Here is a 27,499-nt window from a genome sequence, read left to right as displayed (position 1 = left end):
CATAAAAAATATATAACAGTTGACATGCCACAGGGTTCTAGTGACATTTACAAGCTCTGTTCACTCAATTATTCTATGTGCCCATAATACACAGTTACTGTAATTCCTTTTCTACATATATATGTACACATAAATATTACTGTGTGTCAATAGTGCCACTCTGCTTAAGGTTGCGTTACACTCTTTATTCAAACATATATTAGTTTGATATTCATTTTCAAATCATTTCCTAGGGTGCCCCAGATTCTGGAGAGCAACCTGTGAACCATATGTGTTTCCACATGTAAAACTTGAACAACATGTCAGAGCGTTTTTATAGCACAAGCCTGCCCGAAGGGCATTGGAACACTTTCCAACTACGCCGGAGTATGTCACACATGTTTTTTCCCTTTTAGGCACAGGGAGATTAGGAGATATGCCCAGAATCACAAGATGTTGAGCTGTAGATGGGATTTGAACCTGGTTCCCCTTGTTGTAAAGTCAGCAGCAGCTGTAGTCACTAGGCCACAGATGCTCCCTAAAACATGCGTTTTGAAGACAGTTTCTGAGCACCATTTAACATGGGTGTCTTCAATGGAATTTTCCATTTGATAAAGTAAGCTCTACATTCTGTTTGATTTTTGGTTGAGATATTCTGTACATGATGTTTATGTACTGTGTATCATCATCTTTTCTCTCTCGCCTGCAGTAGTGTGGATGGACATTGTTGGGCTGTTCTTATCGTCATACAATATTTAGTAAATAAACGTGTAAAAACCTCAAAGCACTAATTTCTCAAAACTATTTGCTACTATCTTTACCCAACTCTTCTACTGCATCATGTGTACATTTGAGCCACAACACATATAAGTTTCAAGACTAATGGTAGGATCATAGATCAAAGATAGACCAAAGTGATACTTGGTATTGTGTGCAGTACTCCACAAACATCAGTCACGCAAAAGGTCTTGAGGGCACTGCTTGCAAAAAGTCCAACTACTGGCAATCACTCGGAGTAGCATTCCAACCCATCGTTTTTTACCCACTTGACACACTTCACAAAGGCCGGCCTTGGGCAAATCAGTACTGACTCTGCTCCTTTTGGGAACAGTCAATCCCAAACTGCTAGACGAGGCCCCCTCCACAAGCGACCCCAGACCGGTTTTCGCCTTGTTAGTGCGATATAGCTCAGTGTCTGTGGCACAGTGAGTGACCAAGGCACACATGTCTGGGTACATCCTTGACCACTTAGGGAGTAACATTAGTCAAATGAAAGGTAACAGGAGGAATGCTTGCAGAAAGCCTATCCACTGGCAATTGCTCAAGCATCCCAACTCAACATGTTTGCAAATCAGTACTGACCCTGATCCTCTTGGGAATGTCCATCCTGAACTGTCAGTCGAGGCCCCTTTCAGAAGGTATCACAAGCAATCCCTGACCGGTTTCAGCCGGTACTCCACAAAGCCATCACTAATTCAAGTTTTGCAAGATTGGTTACTACCCGGCCAAAGCTGAAGGAGGCCCTTGGCTACAGGGCTTACTTTTTTTTTTGTAATTTGTTTTATTAGCATTTCAAGGAATGACAAACAAAGAAACAACCATCACAATCATTGGCAGGAATCGGTGGCAGCAGAAATACAAACAGTATTCATAAATGCATTGGCAGATATCACGAGGTTCATAAATACCTTGGTAGAAATCGAAGGGGAGCGAAACATCTCTTGTAAGTAACATAGAAGTACAGACCCAAATAGCTGCGTAATGAAGGAGCCTCATATGAAGTTAAGCTGGCAACCATTCTCCTGCACAGGGCCCCCGACCCTCCTTTTCACCCCGGACATGCCGTCTGACCAACTACAGAACGTCAGTGGAAGCTACGTCATGATGTGGCACCGTGTCCTTGTTCGAGCCGCCCCCGCCCAACCGGTCATTGTGACCCTCATCCTCTGTCGTGTGACGCGACTGTCTACCCTCCTGAAACATGGACCAGAAATGCTTGGGTCTAATGCGATTGGGTAGAAGGGCGCTGTAAAGTTCAGATTGTGTGCAACAGTGTGTCATCTCCCTGGACCATAATGCCAGCGTAGGGGTAGGGCCTCTCATCCATGTGCGTGCAACGCATCTCTTAGCAAGGAGAAAAGCCATGTCTATTAGTCTCCTGTGCGCCGGCCGTAGGGGCCTTGAGTAGCCTAATATAGCCAATAGGGGGTCCGGAGTCAGTGCCAGTTGCGTGATCCTGTTAATCTCTTTGTACACAGCGTGCCAGAAGGATAAGACGCCCGGGCAGGACCAGGCTACATGCAAGAAATCAGCAACTTGGGCCCCACATCGCTCGCAATTTGGACTATCTCGTAGTTTATATCTATATAATCTTTCGGGGGTATAGTAAGTCCTATTCAGGTATTTAAAATGGAGTAATCTATGATGGCCATTTAGAGATATCCTTCTAGTACTAGTGCAGCAATACTGCCATATCTCCTCCTGAAGCTCCGTTTGCAAATCGAGCTGCCATGCTAGCCTCGGCTTTGCGTATTTCGCAGTACTCTCCGAGAGTGCTATTCGATACAGGTTGGTTATCAATTTAGCAGGGGACTTGGCGTTGACGTTGTAGTCGTAAGCTTCAACTGTCGGGGCTCCTCCATATCGTCTCCCAAATGATCCCTCCGTGCATGCCTCACCCTATGGAACTGAAAGCGCACCAGCTGTGGATAGGTTATGTCGCCAGTTTCGATCTCGTCCCAAATTCGGGCAGTGCCTCCAGCAAACAAGTCTCCCATATTGTGGATACCCAACACTCTCAGTGCCGCAAGAACTCCTTTATCCATACACGGGGTCGGCAAAGCACACCAAGCAAGGGCTGCCTTTGGAGCATATAGTAGGCTGCATGCTTGGACATCCATCATGTGGTGCCAAGCATGTGTGACCGCATTCAGAGAGTCGAGGAAGCCCGTCCGTCGGTCCCGCGGCTTTGCCAGCAACGCGGGCAGAGGTGTTGAATCTGCTACGATCGTTTCGATGCGTATGTGTGGGATGTCTGTTGGACCATGTATCCAATGATAGGTGTGCGCGCTCTGTACAGCACGATAGATAGAGAGAATAGAGTTCCAAGACCGGGGTGAGCAGACCTCCCGCTGCGTACGGACGAATAAGTATGTTCCATGCCACTCTTGGTTGTTTCCCGGCCCATGCTAGTCGGACCATTAAAGCTTGTAATTGCCGGAAGAAATGGGTCGATAAGACCATTGGGATGTTACTGAACAAGAACAAAAAACGCGGCAGCACAATCATTTTCATGAGTGATATCCGCCCTAACAACGATAACGGTAGGGTGATCCATTTTTTTACATCCTCCTCCAGCTTTGAGACCGCCACCCCATAGTTCTCCCGTAGGACAACCTCAGAGTCTGTGTGGAGACGGATCCCTAGATACCGTACCACATCCGTAGTCCATCGGATGGGGTATTCCGGATCAAATTTCCTTGTGGCGGGGTAAGCGGGAACATAAGGGACTTATTCCAATTAACGTGAATGCCCGAGAGGGAGCTGAACAAGACCACTTCTCGAGAACTGTCGTTAAGTGTACCTCTGGATCCCTGACATATAAAAGGGTATCGTCCGCGTATGTGGCTACAGGGCTTACTTATCCACCCAGGTACTTTGACCAGATTGTTCCTTTAATATATCTCTAAAGCATGGTGAGCTTGAGCAAATTGGTGCAATATATGGTGTGTGTCCTCGCACTAACTGGCTGAGCTTTTATAGTGAAGAGAGCAGTGGTGGCTCTTCCGCTATGGTGGAGGAGCGTTGCCCCACTGCTTTGGAGCAGTGCAAAGAAAAGGAAATATAAAATGATAATAGCTTTGAGTTATTATCATTTTATGTTTCCTTTGCAGGCAGGTGGGCGGGGCTGCTCTCTCTCGGAGCAGGGAAGGGGAGGAGTGTTGTGCCCACTCCTAAGTGTGAATGACTGTTTGGTATGCTCCTCTCGGGCCGACCAAACCAGTCATGCCCACTTTCCTCGTTCTCCATGCAGGCTGCATTACAGCCTGCGGGGAGAACATGCCCAGACCCCCATTCTCTGGTTAAGTGTTGAATCAGGACGCTCAAAACCAATAACAACGCTGCATTGCGGCACTGTGATTCGGCAGGGGAGCTTGGCTGTTCTTCCTGGTTTTCTGTTCCTCCAGTCCCACGAGGAGAGCAGGAGCAGAGATGTGGTATCCTGCTGCAAGATAAGCGTATCTTTTATTTATTTTTTTATTTTGCATTGCACAACCCCGCCCGCCCTCACCTTGCTACCCGCGAGTCATGCCGGCCGCCCCTGTAAGAGAGGCCATGGTGCCTGCTTGGATCCTCTGAAGTCCTTTGAGTCTTATGGAAATGGCAGAGCCCATCCTTTGTAAGAAATCACATGGTCACTTGTTGCTTCCTCATCTCAATGCCTCCTCTATTCGTAGTACCAGCCTCTTTCTATTGAATGTGTCGAAGACAATAGAGAACTAACAGATCGTTTTGCTCCTCATTGTGTAGGATTCTGGGGTTATAATAACGTACATTGATGACAACCAATTCGTGACTGCGAAAATACCTAGAATGGCTAGAAATTCTGTGGAAATGATACAAATGATACAACATTTGATAGGCCGACTCAACTACTCTGAAATTTTCAGTACTTTTGATTGCAGCAATACAACTTGCGCATTTCTTACAGCTATTTATGCTGGTGTGTGCGAACATGACAACTTGATAATACTCTAAGAATCTCAAAGTTCAATGAAAGCATGTAACAGAAGTCCAGGAATTATTTTCCCATTTAACCATGTAAAATAACTGCAGAGTTGGATTTATCATGATGAGCACGTAAAAAAGAGGCTCTGCGTTTTCTTGGTTTCACCAATTCTTACAGGCGATTTATTGCAAACTTTGCAGGCTACTCGCTACATGGCTCAGACCCTAGGAAAAGACATATAGACGAAACATGTGGTATTTGGTGCCATTAAGGCTACAGGCTAATAACGCTTTAAAGGCAACAGATAGAGCCTTTAACTGTGCACCCATGTTGAAACATCCACATCCTTCTGGGCAGTTTACTCTCCAACCAAATGCTTCTGATAGAGTTGTGGATGCTGCCTTATTTATTACAGGTAGAAGGGCGACAATCATCTGGAGCACCTGGTTGGTATACAACCTTTACCACGCAACTTTTACCACGACCTACCTTTACCACGCAACTTTTACAACGCAGGACCCTTTACCACGCATACCATTACAACGCTGGTATTTACAACGCAGGTACCTTTACAACGCATACCATTACAACGTAAGTATTGGTAAGTATATAATTTTATTTAAAATATTTTAGGTTTGGGTTTTGGGTAAATGGGTATTTTTAGGGTTCAGGGTCAGTTTTCAGTTTTTGGGTAAATGGGTATTTTTAGGGTTCAGGGTCAGTTTTCAGTTTTTGGGTAAATGGGCATTTTTAGGGTTTAGGGTCAGTTTTCAGTTTTTGGGTAAAGGGGTATTTTTAGGGTTCAGGGTCAGTTTTCAGTTTTTGGGTACAGGGGTATTTTTAGGGTTCAGGGTCAGTTTTCAGTTTTTGGGGTACAGGGGTATTTTTAGGGTTCAGGGTCAGTTTTCAGTTTTTGGGGTACAGGGGTATTTTTTAGGGTTCAGGGTCAGTTTTCAGTTTTTGGGGTACAGGGGTATTTTTAGGGTTCAGGGTCAGTTTTCAGTTTTTGGGGTACAGGGGTATTTTTAGGGTTCAGGGCTGGGTTTGGGTTTTGGGGTTCAGGGGTATTTTTAGGTTTTAGGGCTGGGTTTGGGTTTTGGGGTACAGGGGTATTTTTAACATATATATTTAAATATTAATAAATAAATATTAACATAAATAATTAAAATATTAAATATTAAAATAATAATTTATTAATTTAAAAGAATATTATTAATAATTAAATTATTTTACCATATTATTTACTTACCTATACTTACGTTGTAATGGTATGCGTTGTAATAGTACCTGCGTTGTAAATACCAGCGTTGTAATGGTATGCGTGGTAAAGGGTCCTGCGTTGTAAAAAATGCGTGGTAATGGTCTGCGTGGTAAAAGAACGCGTGGTAACGTCATATATCCCACCTGGTTATGTGCCTGGACAGACTGTGAACCATGGTATTCTGTTAGAGAGTGCGAACTATTAGCCAGAAGAAATTCCTGTTCCCAATGGAGACATTTGAAGCTTGATTACCCATAGCCTATCAAATCGTGATTCGGTTCGCGAACCACATATCTTTGCATCCTCAGTCTCCTCCCTTTCTTCCTACTTGGATGGTTCACCATGTTTTTCACATCTCCCAGCTTAGTCCTTCCATGGAAGACATTTTCAGTGGCTTACTGCTGCCTCTCCGCCTATGAGAGTCAATTACCATCCAGAAAGCAAAGATGCATACATCTATGTTACACGCTTCCACCATGAACATCTCCTGTCCCTGCTTGTCTGAAACTGGTATCCAATGTGCAAGCCATATTTTTAGCCCTCGTCCTCTGTATATGTCCCTTTTCTGATGTGCAGATTTTATTGTGTTTTTTCAAACACTCCCAGAGCTTCAGAGAGTGGAATATTACTATGCCATGGGCTGCAGAGCACCTGGGCATCCTGCTGTCATGGAAGGTGCCAGAGAAGCTCAATGACCCCGCTGCACCCTCTTCTTGCAGTTCAGTAGTCCCCCAGCCTCTCAGTTGTCTCCTACTGTTACCTGTCAGTCAGGACAACACATGGGTTGGATGCCAACAATGTTCTATGGTTATCTCATGCCAATCTGTGAGTCGCCGCTATGTCAATCTTTCTTTCCATTGGCTTCCAATACTACAGCCAGTGACATCGTAAATAGGTGCGTAATCTCCAGGACACACCACACAGAGATAACATATATATGTTTCTCTACCATCAATCATACTGCTATCCTGTGGTCCCTTGGCATAGCCTCCTGTCTGCTTCGCCCTCGTGATCAGAGCTCCCATAGATGCAGCAGTTCAGGGGGAACCTATGGTGGCTCTAAATGTGTTCCTGCTCTAAACGCAGACTTTTATTGAACCCCTGTTTTGCAATGGTAGGACATCCACTTTGTACCTCCACCCTCATATCACTCATACCCTTCAGTCTCACACTTCAATTACTCTTAAAGCCTCTTAAACGTTTCAGCTTGCAGTTTATTTAATGTTACCTTTAAGGTTTATTGTGATACAAAAATATAACACACAACCCTTTTTGGTCTTTTCTATAAGATGTCCTCCCAAACCCAGCTCTGATCTTTGGCTTTCATTCAAAATTTTGAGAAACATTGTGACGAAGTATTAGGCAATGCTGTATGGCAGGCATTTTTAATATACATTTTCGAGCAAAAGTGCCCAGGGCCCAATGTAATATTTTAGCTTGCTCACAATATTTACCATTTTATGTCTAAGTATTAACTGTTATTTCATATTTCCGGACCAAAATTATTGTACTCATGGGGGCTCTGCTTGAAAAATGTTACATGTTATCTATCTAGGAAATCACCAGGCTATGGCAATATTAGAATTCCTAGTACCTTTCAACCTGGAAATCATATTTCTAAGGAACTAAGGTGAAAAGGGAAGCCACTCTCAATGAGAGTGAACGATTGTGATCAGACAATAACTAGTGAAAATAACTAGTGAAGCTGCGCTCTCCAATCTTAAGTATATTCCCAGAAGAAGAAGTGTGTCAAACTAACTTTAAAATGTACATTTGCTGTAATCCTATTCTGAGCGGAAACAAAAGCAAAACGTGTATAAGGAATTTGATAAACGAAAATGATTAAGTGGATACTCTGAGACTATAAGTACCATGATGGAAAATGAATTAAAACAAATGAAACAGACCACTCCTGCCTATCCTCAATGGATGCAAATGTTTGAAAAATTAGAAGAGAACAAAGGTAGTTTGAATGCTGTCACACAACCGTTTTTGCAGCTTTACCTAAACACATTAGCCCTTCAGTTAAAATGGTGCAGTGCAGTCAAGTTTGAAGTATCATCTGATAGGTCAGTAGTAGTCTGAACTCACCAAGCCTGACACTTTAACCACATCCATCACAAAAGGAAATTTAGGGTGATGACAGAATTCTTACTTGTTGTTCTAGGTGTATTGTTCATGCTAATGAGGCTTTCTACTCTCACAGTTGTTCCTTGTGGTTCTACACTGTGCTACTGATTCATGATGCGGCCCAACCTCACTATATGATCGATGTGTTTGTTTTCCAGTCTGTACTTTCTTAGGCATGTTTTCTTGCCCTACTTGATTCCACACCCTTGCCTTCTTTCCCTCACTCTCCCTGCCCTTCCCCACTCCCCTGTTGCTAGTCTTGATGCTATTTACAGCCACCACTGACCATTATGATTGACTTTGTATGGATCAGCCTCGCCCTTGACTACAGAGGATCCGACTTCCAAGGACTGAATGCCTCCGCAATTGCGCCCACGTGATGGTTCCTCTCACGTGCCTGCTGAGTGGTGGTCTTCCTTAACTGTAATTATGCTGTATTTTCCCTGAAAATAAAAGTAAAGGTGCAAAAAAACTAAAAACCCTCTGTGCAATCTACATGAAACAATCCAAATGAAAATCTCTTTATGTTGGGTTTATAAACCTACCAGTAGCAAAACGTTGACTATGTTAGGGTGGTCTACTTGAAACCGATTTTTGTAAAATATGGTGTCAGAAATGTGGAGGATACGATGAAGCAAATTTATAATATGAATTCTCCGGACAAATGTTTTTATATTGCCACTTTTATTTCCAAATCAGTTCAGATGAGAAATAGTATGTTATTTTAAATATGTATTCCTTTTAACCTGCATTGTTTTTTATCATGCACTTTTTTAACTGAATTGTATTGTATTGTATTATGCATTTTGCTTATGTGCTTTTATGGTCATTGTATAATATGAACCGAATAAAGCTTCATGAAATGAAAGGACTATGTTAGCCTAAAGAAAGAGTCAGACCACAACCAAGTTCAACAACTAAAAATTAAACAGTATATCATGATGGCTCTGTGAAGGAAGTGTTTAATCATTAGCTTTAGAGGTGCCGTTTTGATTGAAGTCCCTTATGTATTTGTTTCTGTTTTTATTTGCAGTTTTCCACACCTGTGCGCGAAGAAATCTGAAGACCAATCTGTGTAAATGGTGCAACTATTCACACCCTGTGTGCGAGGGCAAGGTGTGCTACACCAACTGCTCCTTTAATTCGTACTGTGAAAGTGCAGATGAGATCTGCGTGACCATATGGTAAGTCCACATTTATTTTAGTATAAAGAAACTGTGCTTCTTTACGAGTACCCCAGATAATTCAGATGCCTGCAGTAACACAAGTCGTAATTACACGTTCTGCGACTTTACCATGGACCCTGTCACTTCCTATGGTTTATTTCACCTGCTGAAATCTGAATTACTTTGTTTCTGAGCAATTCCCCATTTTGCGTGAGATCAATGGGGGAAGGGCTACACCGGAATCCGCTGATGCTCTCCCACCATATACGGTCTTTCTGCCTCTGGCGGTACATTGGGGATCAACCAGAGTCAAAATGGCCACAAGACAACATTGAAAAAATACCAAGGAAACACTTTTGCAAAGAAGTAATGGTTTGAGGGTGGTGTCCATTCTTTGGGCTGCCCATGCTGTCCCAGGTCTGCCACCCTTGCTGTGGCAGATTAGGGAGTTTAACTCCAATCTGCCCGACCCAAGGGGTTGCGGAGAGGTGACAGAAATCTCAGTAGACTCCCAGGAATAGAATGTTGAAAAGAGAATCGGGTGGAGGGTTAGGCCACCTTGGCATCTGGGCGCCCCATTCCCGGGGCCCCGGATAACCACCGAACCAGCTGGAGGAAAAAGTGAAAAACAGAATAGAATGGGGGCTTGCCCATCGTTTCACTGGGCTGCACCTCCCACCTTCCAGGCCTCAAGTAGTTCTTTAGCCCCTCTGAGGAAGTAATTGGGACTTTGCCACAATATGTCCATCACTTTGACGCAGAAAGCTCACTAGATCCTAGGGTCTGGTGTAAACAAAAGAAAATTGTGTGAGGGCGCGGTATTGGGCTACACTTCACTCAGTCCAGTCACCATATAGTCTTTGTACCACCCTGGATTGGCAGGTTAGGGTGTTTAACTCCAGTATGCCCATCCCTGGCCGTATGTTCACTACACCACTACAGATGGGAATGCAATGAATGACTTGCCCATCTTGGCATCATGCCGCACCCTCACGGCCTCCCAGCCCACCAATGATATAATGACAAACTTTACAATCAGAAAATACCATAATATTTCTGTGGTTTTGTGCTTTTCTGCTCACAGTATGACCCCGGCAATGCAGCACAATAATGAACAACTTCAATTTTAAATAAAATAATAAATAATTCAACTACAATTTCCCAGGTTATGTGTAATTTTTAAGCTCCCTCACAAGCTAACATTCAGAGCAAGAATCACAATGGCACTATGACCAATACCAGTCAACGTGTGCATGCTTGTACCGTCACTTCAAATCAACACACTCTGATTGCAAGGTAGCCTATAAGGCAACTCATAACATAAAAGATGATGCATCAATAAATGTACTGTAAACCTCTTTTGTTATGAAATGGGAAGAATTTTCCCAAAGAATGGTGGTGGCCGGCATGGTCGTGATCCTTCATAAAAATTATGTTTTTTCACATGTTTGATCCATGGATATGGGTGTTGATTTAAGTAGTCAGTGACACTGGTGTGTCCATTTTAGTACAAAAACCTGTAGGAGCACAGCACACATTTCCCTTTGCCGGTTTTGCTCCTTCTCTTACCACCAACTAAAAGATTTCCATTTTGCAAGTAGAAAACAGTGGAAAATGGATAGTAACGTGTGAATGAGGGTATAAATATTTGCATATGTTACTCCCCTTCCAGTTCCTTAATCGTCATACAAAACACACCTAAGACCCTGACAAACATTACTTGCAGGAGGGAATTTACACCCATTTTAATGCTGAGATGTACATGTCTCTATTGCATAAATAAAAATACCTATAAATCAAACCGTCATTGTAGGCAAGAGAATGTTTTTACTCTCCTGTGATTACACACTGTCCAAGAAAAGGAATGAACCATGAATCCCACAAAAAAACAGATTTCTAAAGTATCACATTTCTGTTTCCAGTTTCTTTGTTCAGTAGCCATGTAAGTAAATCTGCTTCTTTGTCCCAAGTGTGTAAATCAGAACTACCCAGAGTCTTATTAACAGCACATTATGATTGTAAGTGTGGAAGGTGGCAAGAGTAGTCGGAAACTGCATGGAAATTGAGCTGTTCTCTAAAGACTATGCAAGGCGAGGCTACAAAAACAACAGTCTCCCCATCGCATTTAGAAAAATATTTAGCAACTAACATGGGAGAGAGGCAAGGAAATTGAGTATTTATTTGCTGCATCAGAGGAACGCCTGTTGAAAGAAAGACGTATGACTTTGTTTCAAGGGATTTGATTATAATTGAAAATTACTGTCAGCGCTAAGCGGGAGCATTAATTCCTGAAAAATGAGAAGTCCATGTTTCAGAAACATAGTAAAATGTTGTTAGCGAGCAAAATGTGGCGGTTAGAGCACGGAGCAATACATTCATGCACATAATGCATGACTTCCTTAAACATATTAAGCGGATCTAACAAAATTGGAATCTTTGTGGAGTGGACAAATTATTACTAGTATTTAAGGGGCTAAGAGCTGGATGAGCCAAATAAGTTTCCATGCTTAAAGCACATCTTAAACAGTTCTAAGACTGTCCTAAACCAAGAAAGGTGAGCTTTACTTGAAAAGGTTTTTCCTGATTTAGGGCAATTTTAATATCCTCTTATGCCAGAAAAGACAATTTTAAGATTGTCGTAAAATAGGACAAATATTTGTATATGTGGCGACTAAAGCTGGTAAAGATGCTCCTAGGACTCTTTGGCATGAAAAAACCCCATGCAAATCAGGCTCATGTTTCATGCTGAACCCAGTCCTACCGCTGCTGCACCCCTACTTGGGAGTCCTCCTGCTTTCCCTTCATGATCCTAGTCTTCACATTTACTGCAAGGAGGCAAGGTGTAACGGAAAACAATCCAACCCCTAGTCTTCCCCTCCCTTGTGAAATGTGGGTATCATCCCTTAAAAGGACAATTAGCCTGTTTCCCTATAGAAATACAAAGTTTTTAGGTGGAAGAGTCATCGCCATAACCGGGCCCACCCAAACAAATTCCTAAGAAGGCAACATTATTTAATACAAGAAAAAGATCGATCCTGGTGTGATTGCTTTATTGCCACGGTGTTTGTTTTCCAATAGAGCGGCTGTCAAAATCCCCAGCATCCCTCCCTCATTACTTACAAAATTGTTGAATTTTTTATAAACATTAATGCAGTTAATAAGAACAAATCTTCTATACCATGTCACACATATTTATATGTAACCCTGACATATAATTGATTAATATGAATTACAATATTAAGAGTGCATAGCTTCTCCCTTCATTAGGTTGTGTTTCAGAAATTAATTCATTAAATTGTGTTTTATCATTGCTTCACAGTTATACACATGGGCCTGTGGTGGGTAAGAGGGGGGTGTCTGGACAGATATATATATATTTTTTTTGCAGAGTTATATATAGCGCGAACTAGACCCAAACCGAATCAGGTATTAGAGCGCTTTACATAGCACCAGTTACGTTACATGAGGACGGACACACAACACATTCATTTTAGGCACGGGGAGATTAAGTGATTTGCCCAGCATCACAGGAGGTTTTGGCGTCGTTACCGAGACTCGAACCCAGATCCCCAGGTCCGAGGTCGAGCGCCCTAGCTGTTAGGCCAACTCCTCTCCCCAAAGATATGTTTCCTTGAAGAAAGCTATGAATTCTGCGAGTACCTTGTAAAGAAGATTACACATTATTGGTAACAGGCCCAGCATAAGGTACAACATATAAGCTAAGTAGATCATTTGCTGATTTGTTTTGTACATATGTATGCTTGTGTGTGTGTGCGTGTGTGTGTGTGTGTGTGTGTGTGTGTGCATATGGATACTTTGAGAACCAAAGATTCTGCATGAATATATGTCTTCTGTTCTGTGGATACCTCTCTATTGCTAGGTGAGTGGCATTGGGATATGGCTTGGCAATTCCCTAATAAGAGAAGGCCGCATCTTACACTAGGATCTGCCTGCGCTGGTGCCTCATATTAATTCCTCCCTTATAAGTTTGATGTTCCTTCTTTTGGCCTGACCATCACCTCAACTTGACTGTTATCTCAATTAACCATAACTTCAACATGGTTGGGGAGCGAAGCTTGCCTGGCCGCAAGATGGCTGCGCTTTCAGCTAGCTCTGTGAGCCGTTTGCAATCCGACTCGATTCTTGTCTCCAATTTGCCCCGCATCGTCTCCCTGCTGCTCCTTGTCCCATGGGACGACCCGGTGCCTATGGGTCTCCGTGAAAGAAGGAAGATAATCCGCCCTAGGACCGCGTGGTGGCGTGCTCTTACCCGATCAGGGTGCTGCAACCTGTTTCCTCTCCGGCAGTTGGATCACGCAGCCGGCCTGGGTGTCTGCGCTGCTGCCGCCGGCCCCGGCCACTATCCTTCCGCTCCTCTGGAGCCCCATGCCTCCTCCGCACCTGACGGCGGCTCCGACACAGCGGTGAGGACGCTGCTGCTCTGCATGGCGCCCCTTCCTACCTGCTCCTGGTTGCGGTCGCCCGAGTGAGGTGAGGCAGCCACGCTCATCCTCTTCAGCCTGGAGCCCCGCCGTACACACGGTGGTGGTGGTGAGTGACGGGGCGGCCTTCACCTCCCTTGGCTGCCCCTGTGATAGACTGTAACATCCAGCTTCCACCCGCTCCCGGCCTGGAGATCAGCGCCTACCTCTAATTTGAGACTATCACAGCGCGTTGAATTACAAACGCGCTGGCCTCCATTCCTGCCCTCCTGCTGGGAGATCTGATGCGATTGTCCCCCCTCGCACATTCTGCCTGCCTCAATGTGCTGTTGGGGTGCTATCCTGGGGCCACCCCTGTGGCTCTAGTGAGTTTTCGTGCTGGTTTGGGTTCCCCATGTGTGTAGTAGGATCAGGCCCTGGGTCCTGGAGCTGTGATGGTGTTGGGCCTGTGGTCTTCTACCCCCTCCTGGTGATGTCCTCTGCCTGATTCGCATGTCCTGGTGTGGCCTGGTGGTCCCCCCCTTCTCCCGGCGCCAGGTGTTCCTGGTGTGGCACAGTTCTCCAGTTTCCTTCTCTGCACGGGCACTGCAGCCCCACTTGGGTTATTTGCTGGGCTAGCACGCGCAGCATAGGGGTCTGTTGGCTAGTTGCTCCTGCTGTGCCCACTGTTTTGGACATCATCTGTGGGTCTTTCCCCGGCTCCGCAGTGGGGGGCTCTGCATGATTGGGAGTGCACATTGATTTTGATTCTCAGGCCCTGGTGATCCTAGGGAGTTGTCCATTAACTGCCTCTGTGCTCACTCCGTTGCGGCCTGTATCCCTTGGTGGTTCCTTTTTCACTTGCAGGGCAGTGGTTGTTTCCAATGGTGCAGTTGAGGATTGAGGTATTGGTATGTGTGCTTCTGCACCTGCACCACTAAGCTTCTTCATACAATTCACCGGATATTGTGAAGCAATCAAATACACGCGCAATGAAATCAATCGTAACAAGTACTACGGGTTTCACCTTCGAAACACAAGATCAGGCAGTACCTATGCTACTCAATGAGCCTCAGCGGCATCAACAGCGCTTCATAATGTAGAAAAAGTAGCCAATAAAGGAAAGCCAGACTTGTACAATCCTCAGTTATTATTTGTTATAAGAACCCAGTCCCGAAAGAGCCACAAAAAAATAAAATAGGAGAAAACAAACCTGCTCGAGCTGCTTCATTATCTATAATAGACCAACTAACCCTTTAATTATATGGCAACTGCTTTGGTAATGTCATACTTTGTGAGGTCGTGCATATTTTCATAAAAATGATCCAAGGACTGCAATCAGCAAAATGAAAATAATCAATTTTGAATCACAAAAGTCAATTTCAATTTAAGCCAGAACATACCATGCGGGGCTTAGACCCGTACCAAACCTTGGGAAGTGCTTAGCTGGAAACCATTTTGGGATGAGCTAACTATGTGCCCTGCCTTGTGAAACAAAATACAGTAGGCGCTTGAAAAAGGAGAGCGAAGGATAAAGAAACAGAAGGTCCAAAAGTCAAATCTTCCCTCAACCAACACAGTGGTAACACACCACCGTGATTCAAGTCAAGAAGAATCCACAGAGACTCTTAAAGCGCTACACCATCCAACGCCGACAGTTCTAAAGGGTAAGCTAAAGCCACAGTAGACGTTCCTAAGGGGGTTGCGTAGAGTTGGCGCCAAATAGTTACAATAGGCCCAAGAATTTATCTTTTTATCGTTTGAGGAGAACTCCAAAAGGCAAAATGTAATTCTTGCCTGTAAGGTTGAAAGTCCATGCAGCTTTTCTGACAGGACCAGCTAAATGGTAGAAGAATGACATATCATAGCATAACATAGCATTATATGAAGAGATACAGAGCAATTATAAGCAAATAGTAAGGAGAAAGAGTACAAGGTGCACGACTGATGAGAACATGAAGAAAGTGGGAAAGACATAGCATGACGAAAATGAGAAAGAGGTACTAAAAACATGCGGAAGAAGGGGAGAGGAAGGGAGGGGATAGAATGTGAAAGAGAAGCTGAGACAAAGAGTGTTGTGATTTAAAATGAAATTTTATTGTTTTCAAAAATTGGCTAGATAAACTGTTAAGAATGAAGTTTTAAGAAAAATAGATGTTAACACATGGGTACCTTGATTTTTAATGCTTAGGAAAATGAACTTTCCAATGTTTTAGACTATTTCTAATTATTTTTGTAAGAGTTATGTGGTTTAAAGACCTATTGTCTAAATAAACTTTATTCTTGAACTGAACTGAGACAAAGAGATATGGAAGAGTAAAAAAGCAACATAATGGAAATAAAGTGATGTAATCAGTGATAGAAGAGGTACAGAGAAATAAAATGGAAAATGAGACATGAAAAAAAAGAATGGTGAGATCCAGAAAAGAGTGGGGAACAGTTTAAAGAAGGAACGTTTGAGAGAGAGAAAGAGAAACAGAATACAATGCTAAAGACAGAAAAAAGTAAGGAGATATAAAGGGAAGAAGTAACAGAGGCAGAGACGGAAAGAAATAGGGAAAATTAGATGACTGAAAAAGAAGGATAGGAAAAACAAAGAAAGGTAGAAAAAAGAATAAAAACAGAAATAAAGTCAGGAAAGGGCAGAAGGACAGATAATGAAAAGCGAACGTTTATACTATTGTGAGCATTCATTAAGCATCTACTAATTCTGTGAGCATACCTCCAAAGCAGTGATACCTTAGTGAGAGCATGCAGTATCACCATGGATATGCACTTAGCTTACTTTAAAGGGCAACAGCTCACAGGAATAGTATTTCTGTGAGCTTTTCAGTATTGATCTGTGCAGATACCTCCAATAAAGGTGTGGTGGTAAGAGCTAGATTTGTCTGTGCTCTGATGGGGTATTGGCACATCCACTCATAAAGCGTTACTCTAAGTTAGTGGCATGCCCTGTAGATAAGCAGAGGAAAATCTGACATCAATTCCCCATTTCCGCTAAACTCAACCCTTAACCTGAATCATTTACAGGACAAGCAAGATCTTGTGGTTAATAAGGGGGGAGAAATTAATAGAAGCACTGGAGGCAGCTATTCATCTTGCGACAGGAAGCCCCACTCTTTGGAAACCGGCAGGATATTGAAACCCCATCCAGAGTAGAGCAACTAGTGACATAAACAGTAGCATTTGGGGGTGTTGCTGACTGTGCGCAAGAAAGCAGTGAACGTGTGATCGCTGCGCTCCACACCAGCCATAGGGATTGAACACGCCCCTGCCATAGTGTTCCAATCTGGGATGCTGCAATAGTAGCTGATGATTGAGGAGATAGGATACTGGGTGCTTATGATGGCCCGCGCAACAGCCCCAACATGGATGACCGCAGCCGGGTAGAGGAGGCATTACAGCACGGCGCTGAGAACCTGGCCACAAGTTAATTGTCTGCAAGAAAAGGACTACCTCTGCTAGTTGATTTTTCACACTACTCGGTGGCTCACCAAAGCTGACTAGACTTGATGTCATTCGGATTGATAAATGACTCCTGTCAACCGTTGGGGAACTTGAGCAAGGAACCCCTGACAATGTCTGATCACCGCATGGTCACTTGTACTATAAAATTGTCCACGATTATGTCAAGAAGATGGGGTTTGGCTGCTTAACAATGTTCTCCTCAATGACTCCATGTTGTTAACTACTATATGCTAATTCATTGGCGACTCCCTCAGTACTGACACAGGCGAGGTCTGCACTGAGATTATCTGGGATGCTCTGAAAGCAGTGCTATGGAACCAGCCTGTAGTGGGAACAGCATGACTTAGGCATCTGTGAGAATCACTCCCTTAGGGGATAGATTGAATAAGGGAGACTGCAAATCAATGATGTTTTCTTTCTTTGCCCCACATGGTGAAACTACGAAGCTGTTGGGGAGAACTGGGTTTTATTTAGGGTTAGCCTGACTAGATCAATGGACCTTAATGCCAAGCTGCAGTGAGACGCATTACACTGCCTGTCTGAGACTACCCTGTTCTGCTAGACCAAGGAATCAATTACCTGCCATGGGGTTGTCTTGATGTCCAAACTAATGAGTTCTAGGGAAGCAAAAGAGAAACTGCTTTGGTCTGTAATCAGGTTTGTGCTACTGAGATGGAAACACCGTCAATTCATTAGTTTGCCACATTGCAGCTCTCAAAATTTCCATCCTTCCAAGGATCCTGTATGTGTTTCAGACGATCCCCCTGTGGTACCGGGAGACATTTATTGCACAACTTTAAGGGTCTTATAGACGGATCCTCTGGCAAAGGAACAGAGTGAGTCTCAATTCGAATCACTGTGCTGGGCATCCCAGGGATATGCCTGACATAGCTAACAATGACCATGTTGCGCTGCTTGGCCACTTATATGGATAGACCAGTTATGAGAGTGACAAAGCATGGCGCATGATCGACCACATGCTGAGTGGGATGCCTCTCCTGGAGGTGCTGTGGCTGCCTAAGAGCCATTGACACTCAAAGCTCTTTATACTCCCTGTTACAAGGGCAACCTTGAGAGAGTAGGACAAGCTACATAAGCGATGTCATTGGATGACCTTCCTTCTCCCTTCATTACTCTATGAGTTAACATGAATTTCCCCATGCCTGGAAAAAAAAGGCCTTTGAGAACTGGAGCGGAAGTGGGTGTAAAGTGAGGAAGGAACACTTTTTAGAAGGACAAGTAACATCTATGAAACAGAAGAAGGACGACTTTGGGCTGGATGAAAGTAAAGGTTTTGGTGCATGCAACTGCACAACTGGGTACAGCAACCATTCGTTAAAATGGGGCAACTATAAATCTATAAAATAATCCAACAAGAGGGATGTAGACAGTCTTAAAACTTTTTGCTATCCTTATGACTCACAGGGCGGGCCATAAGGCAAACTATCAGGTGGCATGAGAGACCGAACTGAGTAGTCAGCTGAATGTCGATCAATGAGAGGAGGTATTGGTAAAGGGTAATAACTTTGCCACCTACACGGGAAAAGGAGACACTATATAAAAGTTTGTATAGATAGTAGTATGCCTCCATTGGCAGGTCCAGTGCTAGTGGATGCTGACCGGGTTTTAGAGAACTTCACTGCCCACAAAGACTGACAATATTAGGCATTTTGGAATACTCAGATGTGTGGGGCACCTGGGCGGGAGGTGTTTCTGGACACTTATTCACAACGCCACAATTGAGTAGTAGTATAATGCGAGGCTAGAGAGTGATGTTCACAGATATCAAGATTAATGAGGCATCATTGATTTTCGAGCAAAGAAAATACTTGGTGGCGACCCCAAGAAGGATGAACCAGGTTCTCACCGGCAGAAGGATGGGGGACCAGGGAAAACCAAAGAGTTCTCTAAAGGCCCACAATTTTTCAGTGAGTGGTGCCCCAATCTAAACCTGATCATAAGAGGGGAGGTAAGAAACCCACTGCTTTATCCAACCCAAGTGCTGTGAGTGCTGCCAGTCAGGGCCCAAGAAGGGTAATGCCTTCTGCCCAGGGAAGAAGCAACCCCTCCCCCCATTGTTGTGCCTGCCACAGGTATTCCCAGTGTAGTGCTGGGGGTAAGAGGTTGTCCCAGTTAGTTTTGGCGGAGTTCAGAGGTTACCCTAGAGTCCTTGGGTGACAGAAAGATTGTGTTCAAAGCTCACATGCGTGATAACACTAAGAACTACAGGCAGTGCCTCACTATCAATGAACAAAGGTAGAAGGCTCCGAGCAACAAAAGAGCAGGCATGACTACTATGAGATGTTATTTGGTGACCTCACAGCAAATTATCCCTGATGTAGTCCACCAAGTTGTGACAACTGACAACCAGGTAAGGCACAATCCTGTTGCTTTGGTTCCCCTAGAGTGGGGGCTGGGTGGCTCAGGTTTTCTAAGAGTAGCTGTAAGTCCAGTAATCCATGTATCTGCTGGGGAATGACCTAGACCAGACTAACTGGAAAGAGAAAGAGCTCACGCCTCTTCTGGAGATGTTGGGATTGCCTGAATGTCCATGGCAGCTTATCACGGGAGTCTGAAGGACCTGGAGCCTGAAACAGATGCCCAGTGCCTGCAAGGAAAAGGAGGGGCATGGGAAACTCACCCTGGAAGTTCCCATGGTTTGGGAGGAGGCTGATCCTGAGGGTGACGTCTACAGGAAAAGACAATGCTGCCCTGGGACACTTACCTGAGCTAGCCGGGTGGCAAGTTGCTTGTGGACAGTACTAGGTGGAGTTCTGCAAGGTGCAGAAGGAGTGCCCCACTCTTTACGGCCTATGGTGGCAAGCCAAGGTCCAGGCAAATGATGCTCACCATATCTATTGAGAGAATGGTCTCCTGTATAGTGAGCCTAAAGTCCCTGAGCATGAATCAACCAATGTGCCTTCCTACTGGTGTTGGCTCATGACATCCCCCTTTTTGACAGGTCTGATGGACTTACATATAACATGTGGGCCATACTTCAAAGGAGTGAAACAGAGTGCAAAACAATTTGTGTGTATTCACTGTCTGATTGCTGAAAGCACAGCTTTGTTCTACCAGACTCCTGGCTCTAAGTTTGTTGGGACTACAGGACTGCATAACAATGGTTTTTTAGTGTTAGTCGTGGTAGGACACTAGGATTACCGCAGTACACTCCCCATACACACCCCAGCCCTCAGAGCCCAAGTTTAGTATGACCATAGTGGGTAAGGTTTGCCCTAGAAACCTTTACCCCATTGGTTAGAACATCCCTAGGTTCCATCCCCACCCAGTAGCTCATGTCAAGCATACATCTGGCATCTCCATGCACCATCTTCAGAATCCCCTGGACCTTTGAAAGATCAGAAGACTGAACCTGCTGTTCCTCTTGTACCCTGGAAAAAGAGAAGTAGACTCAAAGGTTTATAATGCTGATCTCCTGATAATGCTACAGGGACACAACAAGATATAAGATGCCTTTTCCTGCAACTGCCCAGCTGACTAGTGGCAAGTGGACCTGGACTGGATCCTTCTGTTACCCTTTGCCTGCTACCCAGTGAGCAGGCCCGGACTGGCCGTTGCGAGCCCCCCCGGTGCGCCGCAACGGTGGGGCCCGGTTTTGGGCCCCTGGGGGCCGTTTTTGTTACAGGGCCGTTTTTGCAGCATAGCCCTGGCAAAGAGCTCAGTCACACCCCCAATCCGGCCGAGCACTTTGCCAGGGCCAGTTTTGGTTCCCAGTCCGGCCCTGCCAGTGAGTCTCTACATGCCTCCCCTGAGTACCTGATGGGATTTTTTACATACTCCTGTGGTAGATTAGGACTTAAAGGACTAGATTCAAAAGGTAAAATCTTCGACCAGGATGAACCTGGTTAGTGTATCTAGCCTGTGCTCCATCGTAGTCGTAGTCACATTCCGCCTGTGTCCTGTTCTACCGTGAGTATTGACTATCATTGATACTTTGTATTTCTTGATGCTATTGCTACTTAAACTTTAAAATGTAATATCTCCGGTTCCTCTTATTGGATATTTGTCATATTGGCGTAATTTTGTTTATTACATTTTACTCTATTTTTCTAATCAATTTTGGGTTATGCATTTCAACTTTACTACTGTTTTATTGATGCATAAATACTTTACACGTTTGCCTCTAAGTTAAACCTATCTGCTTTTTGCCGTAGCTGCCAGGGGGTTGAGCTCAGGTTCATTTAGTTCATTAAGAGTTCACCCTGACAATGACTGTGAATATTACTTGAGGTGGGTACTCTGCTTCCCCAACTAAAAACCTGATTTCTCCGCAAGTTATATAAAACATTTCCTTACAGAAACTTACAGGCTAACTGGCTTGGTTTAGGCTTCATGCTGTAAGTAGTCATCCCCAAGGCCTGCATGCACTCCAAGAAACCTAAGATGAAAGAAGCCTGAAAAAAAGGAGCCAGAACACCAAAAATACATGATACACAAGTCTTGCGTAGGCTAAATGAGAGAATGTATTGAAGGGAATCAAGAAATGAAAAAATATTAGTGGAAGGATGTAGAAAAGAGTGTGAATTAAGTCACAAATACAAATGAGTCATAGCAAGACGAAAATGGTTCATCGATTGTAAATTTCTTGTGCTGCCTCTGCTCCTACTGCTCATAAAGTGCATTGACCTGCAATTTGCAGTCCACAGTCACGTCCCTCTCACCCTACCAGCTGCAACAGGCGGATCCTTTGAAGCTGGTAATGTTTTTTTCCCTGCTGCTGACTTCATCTGTGTAAATGGCAGGAATGCGTGCTTTAGGGATCTGCAGCAGGTGAAGTGAATCCTGTCTACCTTTCTTTCATTAGGCTTGCTGCTGCAGGTGAAGTTGGAACGAGTGCATGACCTGGCCCTGACAGTTGTATGTACTACTTACAGTAATCCATCTTCACACGTTTTTCACATATTTCAGCCACTCTAAATAGTGGCTGGATCAAATGAAAATAAGGCAACATGCACAAGAAAGGGGCGAGAGACATGAACAGAAAAAGCAATTCAGAATCAAAAAGATGAATGCAAATATAGCAGAAGAAGAATTGCAATCTGGTATATTGTGATACTATGTATGGCTTCCATTGGAAGCCTTTAACGTTTTTTGAGGTTCAAAATCTGATAATTCACCACTAAGACATAGCAACAGTTAAAAAAATCTTTTATCCAAGGTTACTACTTCTTGAAGGAACTCCATGATGCTCGGGCAGAGCTTTCACAGAGCCTGTCAGAGAAGAGTTGGAAAGCAGGGAGCACAGCTTCTGTAATAGAAGGAAGAAAAGGCACAGAGGCCATGCATTTTTTAGGTCTGCCCTATGCAGGGCGCATGCGCTGCATAGGAAAAAGTCCTTTAGCCATCGCTACACTTTTGCAGGCAAAAACTTGCAGGCGTTTCTTTGCTTTTAATGGCAACGCATGCACGTTTGGTGAATCCCTTGCGGGAGCGAGCAGCGGCGCCATATGTTAGCAACTATTGCGCCTTGCTGCTCGCTCCCGCGAGATCTTTTGAAGGGGCTTCAGAAAGCTAACCATATGCTCGTGCATGTGGTTTTGCTTTCTCTGGCTGTTATTGGCTTGCACATGCTTTTTTTGTTTTATAAACAGCACGCGATTGGGCAAAGGCGGGACAATGTCCCGCCTTTGAAACGCCCATTCCCGATGGTGGCTAGCACGCGCAGCAGCGCACATTGGCCTCGCTGCCGCACTCCCTCCCCCCGCTCCTCTGTGGTGCACGCGCACCACTGGTTGCAAGGAGACGATGGGGTGCGGGACAAGGAGGCTTCGACTCAGTGCAGCGCATGTTTGTCGAATGTTGGCCGATGGCAAGAATCACTAATCAGTAAATGACAGGCATGCACCCCCACAAAGGTCACGATCGCAGCACGTAACTCGGGCCAGCGGCGGTGATACTTCTTCATAACTGATCACGCAGATCACGGGCCGGCAGCGGTGACTGTAGGCACACAGCACTTCTCAGGTTCCTCATGGTTACAAGCATAGACGATCACGGGGAAAGCTCCTCTCGGCCACACGGACCTCCCGCTGTCAGTGAGTACACCCATTAACTGCCTCTGTTTACCCGCTTGTGTGCTGCTCTTACCTGTGTGTACCTCTATCTGTCGTTACTTGTGTCTGGCGGTGTGCCTGTGTCTCTGTGCGTGCAGCGGTGTGTGTCGCGTGGGGGTGATAGGGCCCGTGGCCTGCTGGTCGCTGATTGGCTGTCCTCTCCCGTGCTATAAGCAGACTCCGGGCTCTCAGCTAATTTAATCCTGGGAGGTCATTGGAGGCGGGAGATTAGCTGCAGAGAACAGTTTACTCAGGACACCAACATCACCGGGGGTGCCACCGACACCAGAGTCTGCGGGGGTCCCCACCACCTGTCACCAGACCCTAGGGTGTCCCACCTGTCACCACAGATGTCACCGGAGCCTAGGGCCTCCTACAGCGCACATCATGGCAGGTGGCATACTGCCCAGTTCCATAAAATACTTCCTGTCTGCCAGTCTTGAATGGAATTGTCATGATGGCTTATAGAAAGCCCCCTCCCAGGGGAAGGACTTCAGAAATTCCTATGTGGAACTCCACGGCATATACTGTAGCTGTCTGAATAATGTCCATTCGCATAGGTTTCTCTGCTCCTCCTAGGTGGACCCCCAGAGCACATACTATGACTGGTTGATTAATGGCCAATCTCATGGGTTGCTCCTCCGCTGTTGCTGGATGGGCTCATAACCCTAAGCTATAAAATGGGTTGCTTCTCTCATAATGCCCATGCACATGGGTTACCCCTGTGACAATCCTGGGTAGACTCCAAGAGTACACGTTATGGCTATGATACAAAGGTTGCTTCACTGCCACAGTAGAATAAACCCCCAGAGCACTTACTACGGCTGGTTGTGTAAATATACATTATTCTCTTTTGTTTCTTGTCTGCTACGGTTGTGTAGTCTTCAGGGTTTATAATATGGTTAATGGAAGAACGCACAGCATTTGCAATGCAATAGGTCTCGCATTATTAAAGTTTGAGCTTTTGGTGTTGCATTGTTTAGCAATGCCAATAGCTCAAACTTTAATAATGCGAGACTTATTGCATTGCAAATGCTTGTTTTTTTTGCAATGTCGCACGGTTCTATCTTAGCCTTGCACATAGGACATTTCTTGACTGACATGATTTGATTGGGCCAATACAGAAGCAACTGTATTAAAAACACGGGCGCCCGTTCTTGTGTTCATCATTAACTACCGGCTCAAAAAGCTGCCAACACCATATTGCCCAAATATATTGTAATTCCTTATGTTCTCTATAGCATGATGCAACCTAATCTCTGAGCGACATCTACGTTGCTTTCATAATTGGGTATAATGTGCATATAACGTGTAAACAGATATTTTCCACATGATACCTTGCTCATGCCATTAAGACAGCTGATCTGTTCATCACGGAACACCTCTGCCTTCACAAGGACGTTTTCGCATGCTTATGGAACTGATGTTCTTTTAGTCGCTGGCCAGACACACAAGTACCATGGTTTTTTCTACAAAGACGTTATTATCAGAGTGGATTTCTGAGGACAATCCATATGTGTGGGTTTCTTCGTCCATAGTTCCTTTCCTGTTTTTAATTGATGAATCTAACACTGACCACAACATTATTTAGTTCACCCAAATACTGTTTTTGCTTTTTCCGCTCTTAATTTATTCACCGTGGTGACGATTACATAGGCAGCATTCGACCCGAGAAAAAAACATCCATGGAATATCAGTATTAAAAACCACATTTAAAGCCCTTAAAAAAACATACATTACAGCAAACAGACACTGACAAGGGCAGGCATGTGGATGACTTAAGTGACTACTAGTAAAATCTCTGCCTGACAAACCTATATACATTTCTTTACTAGTGATTATGGTGAACAGCTGTCTACATCATATTCACCAAATATAGTCTTGGAAAAACTAATCGGTGTATTTTTACCCGAACGAAACACATGTCAGCGGGGTCACTTTTAATTAATCTAAACAGGAACAAAACTCTTCCTTCACTATTTACTCGATGGGATGTGAAAACGTTTTAAACAAGCATTGGCATAGCCAATACGTCTCGCCTTTGGGATCTTATAAGTGTTTAACCATGCAACAGTTAATGTTGTTGCAACAAGGATATTGTGCTGCATAACTAAATACTTATAAGGTCCCAAAAGCGATACCTATTGGCTATGCCAATGCTTGTTTCCCCTAGGGACAGAGAGGAGAGGCGATTTTATGTATTGCTCACCCATTACTCTTCTGCCTCTGCTTGTCAGTTGAAGGCAGAGGTAGATGATATTGGGAACCATTACTAAGATTCTTAAATATTAGAAAGTGCCAATCTGCGCTATGTCACTTACTTCTTTTAAACAATGAATTTACTTGCCTAATGATTTGTAGGTATATCTCCTCTGCAGTTCGGCTCCGTAAAATTGTTAAAAAATGATTCCTGTGTTTTGATTTTGTCAAAGATTAATTTTATTATGTATACTTATGTAATTCAAATGTTTTTATTGCTCTTTTGTGGCTAAATTAGCCAAATAAAGATCTTTGACCTACTGACTGACTGGGAGCCATGCATAACATTAAAATTATGCATGGGTAAAAAGTGAATTACAGGAATGTTTTTCACCTTGGGGTCGCTCTTGTTGTTTATCTGATATCACTTGGAACCCTTAGGTGAAAATCATCCCCATAATTCACTGTTATACATCTATTATTCCATATGTTATTGTTATTTTGAGTTAGTTTATCTTGAGGCCAAATGGCAAACTCGTATCTCCTTGGTGGGAGTTAAGTCATTTTTATTTTTTGAAGGTTTTATTGTATTTTGTAAACAATACTTACAAATAAAACATAGCCAATGTGGAATATATTTTGACGTTGTGTGCAATCACAAACTAAAACAAAGGTCAAAATGCATTGTCCCTACATCAGAGTAATATAAGTCAAGAATATTAGGAAAAAATTGTAGATCATCATTTACGGCCACAAGGCTTCTAAGTTGACAATTGTCTGTTGAAATATTGTAGGAGTGAGTTAGCATCCATCTTATCAAATGAATGTCCCAGGCACTGTAATAAACATATAATGGTATTATGAACTTAAACCTAAAACAAAATGAAATACAGATAGATTGCAAGATCAACATGAAACATTTGAGCTACATTGCAGTGAATTGTGCATTTTACAGTAGGAAAAGACTGACTGCTATAGCATAAGTGGTCATCTCATATCTATATACATCAGAGGGAGAAAGAACGTGGCGGGAGTAGTCTTCATTGAGGTTGCACCTATTGAGGATATAGGTCCATATTATTAATTATATGTCTCCTGTTAGAAAGGATGACCAAATGGGTCATGACTGCATTATCTTCACATCATGTAAAGTAGAGCCATGTCCACTTGCCTGCATGGAGATTTTTACTGGCTTTAAATCAGTGGATTAATTTGTAACTGGTTGTTGAAAGTATTCTTTATCTAAATATTGAAGCCCCTACACATCGGGCTAACGAATTTACAGTCAAACATCATGTGGCTCAAGTACCTTCTACACTCATTACAGCTACAGCAGCTGGTGGCCTCCGCCAGGGTGGCGGTGGCCACCACCACCCTGGCGGAGGCAATCCGCCCGACATCCTAATGGGCCCCATAATGTGATCAACCTAAAAAAAAAAGCTTTCAGGAATATACTTCAGAGAGGATCTTTGGCTCCGCCCACATGTTGGGAGTCAGGAGAACAAGTTTTGATTGGGTAGAACTTGTTGCTTTCCACAGAAAGAAAGTGCTTCCCCCAGTGAAGCCATGATTTTTTGTTTGTTTATCCAGCTGCCTGAGCCAGCATCAGTGTATCTGCCTTCAGGGGCATACACATGGCACTGTTAGCCTGGCTTAGATAAGTACATAATTTACAGTGTTTTTCTGTGGGTGCAGCACTGTTGGGAGGAAGGCAGTCATGAGAAATGTAAAGAAGTCCCAGCACCCTCCCCTTCCATCAATAACTTCTGAGTATAGTTTTGTGTTTGAGGGCAGTATCAGATGTCTAGGGCTACACTAGTTTATATGATTTTTAGGTCTGGCTTGACAGTGTAGCTGTCACCTGACCTAATGTGATCAACAAAACAGAGATTTCAGATTACTAATGAGAGAGGGGCATAAGTTCCACTCACATGTGTTTCCCCAGAGTACAAGATTTGATTATCTGAAATTGTGCACTTCAACTATAAAAACTGCTTGTGGTGCACTTTTTTGCTTGTGTCAAAGCTCGTACTCAATAACGCAGGACTGGATTGGTTATGGTTAGAAGTCAA

The 27,499-nt window shown here is 43.9% G+C and overlaps 1 protein-coding gene across 5 annotated transcripts in view; it reads left to right on the top strand.

Annotated features, from left to right (window-relative positions):
* Positions 1 to 27,499, top strand: part of LOC144823695 (TGF-beta receptor type-2-like) — a 420,165-nt gene that overhangs the window by 271,083 nt on the left and 121,583 nt on the right. For all 5 annotated transcript variants that reach the window (XM_078682433.1, XM_078682432.1, XM_078682430.1 and 2 more), the window contains exon 2: positions 9,133 to 9,283. In XM_078682433.1, the coding sequence (XP_078538559.1) occupies positions 9,133 to 9,283 (151 nt within the window). The remainder of the gene's footprint in view (positions 1 to 9,132; positions 9,284 to 27,499) is intronic.

Source organism: Lissotriton helveticus, chromosome 3_1, assembly GCF_964261635.1.
Source record: "Lissotriton helveticus chromosome 3_1, aLisHel1.1, whole genome shotgun sequence".
Lineage (NCBI taxonomy): Eukaryota > Metazoa > Chordata > Amphibia > Caudata > Salamandridae > Lissotriton > Lissotriton helveticus.
The sequence above is the reverse complement of the archived record's forward strand: the minus strand, read 5'-3'. Positions and strand labels throughout refer to the sequence as shown.